The sequence below is a fragment of the Nanorana parkeri genome, unplaced genomic scaffold (genome assembly GCF_000935625.1).
Source record: "Nanorana parkeri isolate BGI_ZX_2015 unplaced genomic scaffold, ASM93562v1 scaffold412, whole genome shotgun sequence".
NCBI lineage: Eukaryota > Metazoa > Chordata > Amphibia > Anura > Dicroglossidae > Nanorana > Nanorana parkeri.
Genome location: NW_017306680.1, coordinates 273,548 through 279,731, shown reverse-complemented (window position 1 = coordinate 279,731; position 6,184 = coordinate 273,548). Strand labels below are relative to the sequence as shown.

General features: G+C 43.1%; 1 protein-coding gene across 1 annotated transcript in view; it reads right to left on the bottom strand.

Annotated features, from left to right (window-relative positions):
* Window positions 1–5,894, bottom strand: part of DAPK3 (death associated protein kinase 3) — a 17,473-nt gene extending 11,579 nt beyond the window's left edge. The window contains exons 1-3 of the mRNA XM_018559688.1: window positions 5,746–5,894; window positions 1,927–2,287; window positions 351–480 (exon numbers count right to left, since the gene is read on the bottom strand). Of these exons, the coding sequence (XP_018415190.1) occupies window positions 351–480; window positions 1,927–2,287; window positions 5,746–5,807 (553 nt within the window). The 5' untranslated portion in view covers window positions 5,808–5,894. The remainder of the gene's footprint in view (window positions 1–350; window positions 481–1,926; window positions 2,288–5,745) is intronic.
* Between the last annotated feature and the right edge of the window lie 290 nt (window positions 5,895–6,184).

The following is a 6,184-nucleotide window of genomic DNA, read 5'->3' as shown; positions in this document are numbered from 1 at the left end:
GTGTTTCCTGTTGTGAAGCTTTTTGCACAAACTTTCATTACCTTTTGTATGCTTGTTGAATATATTTGTACAGACCGCAATAAAATAAAGTGCTCCATAAAATTAGGTGTTTAGATTAGTAATGAGTAGAGTATTGTACTAATTAGCCATTAATTATTGCAGAAAGTTTGGAGTTTAAGTGATAATTTAAGTTGGCCAATGAAGGGTAATAAAGCATTCAGGACAACTTAGATCCCTTCTTCAGATATTATAATTTGCTATCTTGTAGAGATAAAACGGAAAAAGGTAAATAGTGAGAAATAGTGTACAATAGGTAATTAAATTAAAGCGTTTCTATATGTGCCACTTACCAACAAATTCTGGTGTTCCAAATATATTTTTGAATTCATTTCCAGCTTGGATTTTGTGTGCAATTCCAAAATCTATCAGCTTAATTCGTGGGCTCGGGCTGCTCTGGTCCAGCAACATAATGTTTTCAGGCTGCAGGATAAGAGAGCAGATTTGTTTCATCAATCCCCAAAAAAATTCCCAGCAACAACCCACAGTCCAAACAATTAGCCTACGCACAAAAAAGACAGTTGATGTCTGGACATAGAAAACAGCACTAACCTAAAAAGCTGTGAAATACTTGACTAACAGCACCAACAGTGGAATGGGTTACATGATTCCTAATGATGCCTAACCATCAACCTTTGATGGCATCTATGCAACTTCCCACCAAGGATATGCTTTAGGCTCTGGCTAAGGGTAGCCAGAAGCTGCTTTTAGTGAAGTATTTTACAGCTTTGTAGGTTAAATTAATGATAAAGCAACAGAAGAACTGTAAAAGTGCTTAGTTTACCAGTAGGGGGTACAATTGACTACAGCCAGATAACCAGAGCACTGTCTCAACAAAAATGTTACACCAAGGCCTTCTCAAAGATAGATTTTACTGAAGGGAAGCTGTTTGTTTATGTGCATACAGCTCATATAGAAGGACAAAAGACAGATGTACTACATGTGGAAGATGCACAAAACCTGGATCCCTCAGCAATGGGGAAAAAAAGAAAGTCATCTTTATCTTATTTCCTACATCCAGAAAGGCCAAGGATGCCCTCAACCTACAATACCTAATGCCAACTGTTACATAAGGTTCGGGATCCAGAATGCTAAAGCCACCCATCTAAATTCTTTGGATCTAGTGACTGCTCTGCATGGTTGCACAACTGTTAAATAATAGGAGGTAATTGTATAGTACCTGTTGTACCCAGCATTGCAAACACTCTTTCTTCTGAATGTTTCCACATTTCTATAATCCCAGCAGAAACATGCCCTCATACACACGGCTTAACAATTTAAAGTGGTTTAATGGATAGCAGAGTCATTCTCCCTAATCACCAGCTTTGGTCATTTATCGGTTATCATAAATAATAAAAGAAAATGTAGGCATCTTCCTTCAAGGAACTAAAAAGGTTTTTTGTTTTTTTTTTGAACATTATATACAGTTTCTTATATGGCAAAAATCCATAAAGACTAAAGCTGTTCAAAAGGCAATGTGTGGTCATATTTATTAATAAGTCCTTGATATTAATACGCGGTTAGGTGTTTTTATTATTTTATCCACCTCTTGTACCAAGAAATTGTTACAGAAGAGTCCTTAAAGGCAATAAACTACGACATGTTGCATCATGCTTTAAGAAAAGAAAAATAGTATTTTGGCTTCTCCTGAAAAAAACCCCAACACTTCAACACAGCACGTAAAAAAAAACAAAAAAAAAAAAAAATCACATCTTAATGTTCATTGTTACTTGTCTTGCACATTATTGGATACTTCTGGACTTACTGCCTATTTTTACATTTCAAGCATTGTAATTAACTATCTCAGTGTGGTAATGTAGATTTATTGTGGCGGACACATACAACATAGCAAATTTTGCACAAAGATACCTTGAGGTCAAAATGGGCAATGCTCTTGCGATGCAAGTAGTGGACCCCATCAAGGATTTGTTTCAAAAACATTGTGGCTTCTTCCTCACTCAAGCTTTCCTTTTGTGCCAAGAAGTCAAAGAGCTCTCCTCCTGACACTAATTCCAGTATCAAGATTACATCGGTGCGGTTCTCAAACACATCGTGCAATGTGATGATGTTTGAATGCTGAATTTCTTTTAAGATGTCCACCTCTCTTTCAATCTCCTCCCGACTGACACCTCGCCGGCTGGATGACAGACGACGTTTCTTAATACACTTGGCTGCATATTCTATTCCTGTTGCACGCTCTCGGCACTTTCGTACAATAGCAAATTGGCCACTGAAAAAGAAACAAAAAACACATTGTTCATATAGGCTCCTGAAGAAGGTAAAGAATGGGAATCTAGAAAAGAATAAAAACCCATACAATTACATTCTCAGTTTCTGCTACATGTGTGCTTACCTGGTAAGAATTTTTATTGTGTACACATTTTAATTAGCACTTTTTTTTTGTTAACGCATTTTATGTTGTTAGTAATTTTTTTTTTCTACTACATGAAACCATCTTGAAAAAAGGATGAGTCGCATGGATGCATTGGAGAAGCTAGACTACAGGGAGATATGAGGTTGGTCACCAAGGTATGAAGTTGCAGTGCAAACCATGGCAAATACATAACCGTTGTTTAATTAAAACACGCTTTAATTAATGTTGTAAAGGTAATGCAGACATATTACAGCAATTCATACTCTGATTTGACTTGTGTTTTCAGAAGTAAAACTGGCTACATACAGTTCGAATTTAGGCCGAGTCCTGCTGACTCAGCCAAAGATCGAGCAATATACGTCTCCGTCGGCACCCTTACAGGAGCTGGCCTGGATATGGTCAGCCGAACAAGGACTGCATCTAATAAGCTTGTTCACACCATACCTGCATTAGAAAAAACTCCAGGAAAAAAAAAAAAAAAAATTGTATTTAGAATCTGCTGCCATACAAGGAGTTAAGTGCAACAAGGTGTATGCCACCTCCCGTGGCTCTTTTTTTTTTTACACTTTACAGATTCACAGAGTGCCGAAAGTATACCTATCATACTGATGTATACCTGTGCTGCAACAATAGAGATGCGGCTCTCACGTAGCAGCACTGCCCGCCCCTCCTCTCTCCTGTCCATTCACAGAAAGCTTTGTATTCTGTAAATAGTTTCACAGAATATAAAGTATTCTGTTATTGGGCAGGAAGAGAGGCAGGGCAGGCAAATGACACGATGGCTGCTGTGTAGGACACCCAAAGCTCTTGTGTGTCAGGGTGCCCGAAGTATAGTGATAGCTATACTAGCGGCACTCGGTGACACTGTAAACGATATAGAGCTCCGGGAGGTGGCATACACCTTGCTGCACTTAACTCCTTGTATGAAACCAGATTTTACATGCTGATTTTTTTCCCTGAAGTTCTTTTTATGCGTGCACTGTTTTTTGCAACCACTGGGCATTGCTGTACCATGCATTCCAGTGTGGGCGATCGCACTACAGGTGGGAGGCGTGTCTGCGGTGCCATTGACATGAATGGCACCACCACGCCCCCACCCACCCCAGAAAGCGGGGAGGCTTTGAATATGCGATCCATTGCATGCAACTGTGCCCTGAACGCACTGAATAGTGTGAACTGGCCCTTAAGGCCTTGTTCACACCAAGCGGGGAGCAGGTGCAGATCAGTTACAGACTGGAGCAAAACTGCGTCCAATGCATTCCAATGGTATTTTTAGCTCCAGTTCACATCGCAGCCTTCCGTTCCAGAGCAGGTAAAAAAAAACTGCAGCAGGCCCTATTTTACCTGCTCTGGACCTGCTCTGCAACGCATGCAAATGCCTGGAACGCACTGAAAGCCCATTTTAAACTACCAAAAACGGGCGGAACGCATCAAAAACGCGGCAACCCACTGCACTGCATGTGCAGAAACTCATGCAGATCTGCTCTGCATTTGGTGTGAACAAGGCCTTAAGCACATGTCTTTTCAACAGCTGTGCAAGGCAACCAATTCATTTTGAATAGGATTGTCAGCAGCCTTCAGCATATGAAAAGTAGGTCCTGAAGTATTTTTTACAATACAGCACTCTGCAATGCACAAAACAATCACATTCATGTGCTGTGGCACACTGTGGGCACGAAGAAGAATGAATACTAATGCACTGCAATAAACATATATGGTGCAATGCCACATGCGAGAACAAGCCACAATACAAGGAATAGACCTTTAGTCCTCATCCATATTTGAGCGTGAGCTTTCTCATGCAATTGTACATACATTTTTTACATGTATACAGGCTTGAGGGTGTTTGTTTTAGCCAATGGAAAGCTAGTTACTAGGAGGACAGTTGTTAGGTATAAAATCATGTTTTCCGAACATTTTTCAGGCACTGCCATTGAAGTCCAAAAATACGCAATTGCTCTCCCTCCTGCCCCCTGTTCAGGTGCCTCCATCAGCTAGCCGGTTGCTATGGAGTGTGTGCGTGTTTCTGGCCGAGCCTGCAAGTTGCTGTGTGCGTCCCTAGATACACACAGATTGTGGCTGGCCACCCCCCAATCATGCTTTGACTAACATCAGGAGGAGCCTACGGCTCCTCTGCCCTCAGTATGCTGCCCTGTAAGCAGGAAGGTCAGGGAACTGAAGACAGCTTTGGGGACTGGTGGCGGTGACACAGGTAAGTGTGAGGGAACAAGAAAAGGTACTGGGCGTGTTATTACCCTAATACAGAGAATGCATTAAAAGGAGAACTATGGGGTTAGGGCTTTTCCCCATAGTTCACCTTAGGGTAACGGGAGGACACAAACTAGCATCCTCCCGTCACCCTAAGCTCAGTATACCGCGAGCTGTACTGAGATGCCGCAGCTGAAAGGGATCCCGGCAATTATGTCTGGATCCACCCAGCTGCTTTTCACTCACCTCATAGTTCTAGCCGACCTGTGACAATGAGACTGTCACAGGTCGCCTTAGTAGATCGGGAGGTGAGCGAACACATACACGGCGGCCAGCCAAGACAGGGGGGGGGCTGGCAGAACGGATGGGGGAGGGGGCGGGTACAGCTGGCTCTGCCTCTAGATAAGCAGAGCCAGCTGTCAGTATACCGCGAGCTGCAGCTCGCGGTATACTGAGCTTAGGGTGACTGGAAGACGCCAGTTTGTGTCCTCCCGTTACCCTAAGGAGAACTATGGGGAAAAGCCTTAACCCCATAGTTCTCCTTTAAGCACCTAGACAAAAACGAGCAGTTAACTCTTGCGGTGCAGGGGTTGCCCCACCGCAGGGGTTAATAAAAGTTTTGCCTTGAGTTCTGCCTTAAAGTTGTATACACGCCCTAATATTCTAAAAAAAAAAAAAAAAAAAAAGTTGGCAAATACCAACCAACTTACCTGCGTCAGCGCCGCTTGCTCCCGCTGCAGAAGTCCCGGGCTTGGTCAAACTTCAGCAAACTGGATTCCCACCATGCCCCCGCTCATCACTACTCCTTACATTCTGGATTTTCCCATCACTTTCTGTCACCCCAACAACAGAGAGGAATAACTCCACACCCCAAATAAAAACATGACAGCGGCTCTAACCCTAGCCTAGCAAAAAAACAAAAAAATGAAGGCGTTGGCGTTAGATACACAGATCGGTACCCAAATACCACTGCTTGTATTATCAAGTCATGATCGTTCTACTGATTTCCTGAGCACAAGAGCCATTACCGAGACACACAGATACGGAAACGTTGGCGTACAGGAAGCAAGAATTCCTATGAATACATCACATTTGTATCATTTCACCTTCCAAGCTCCTCTCCCATCTCATAGAAATCCTCCACATTCTGCTGCCGGAACCCGCTCATGGTGTCTGGAGGTACAGACTCCCGAAGTCGGTAGTAGGTTCACCCGGTATTCGCTGAGGATTTCCGGACTCCGTATAGGCTGCATGCCTTAGTGCTGACGTCAATCTACCTTTCTAACCAACTCGGGAGAGCCTGTGAAAGAAGTCCCGCCTCTTCCTTCCCGACTCTACGTATCCTGTGCTGTGATTGGCGGACGGGAGTGCCCCTGTCCGCATTCCTCTTGCCAGACGCTGCAGCTTAGTCTTCAGCGAATTTTAGGAGTGATGTCATACTGCAACATTCTGTAGTTCCAGGGGCCCTCCACATTGCTGCATTCTTGTGTTGTACACACAGCAGTCTGAACATATCTTATGCCTTACGCTATAGTCATAGCTCCC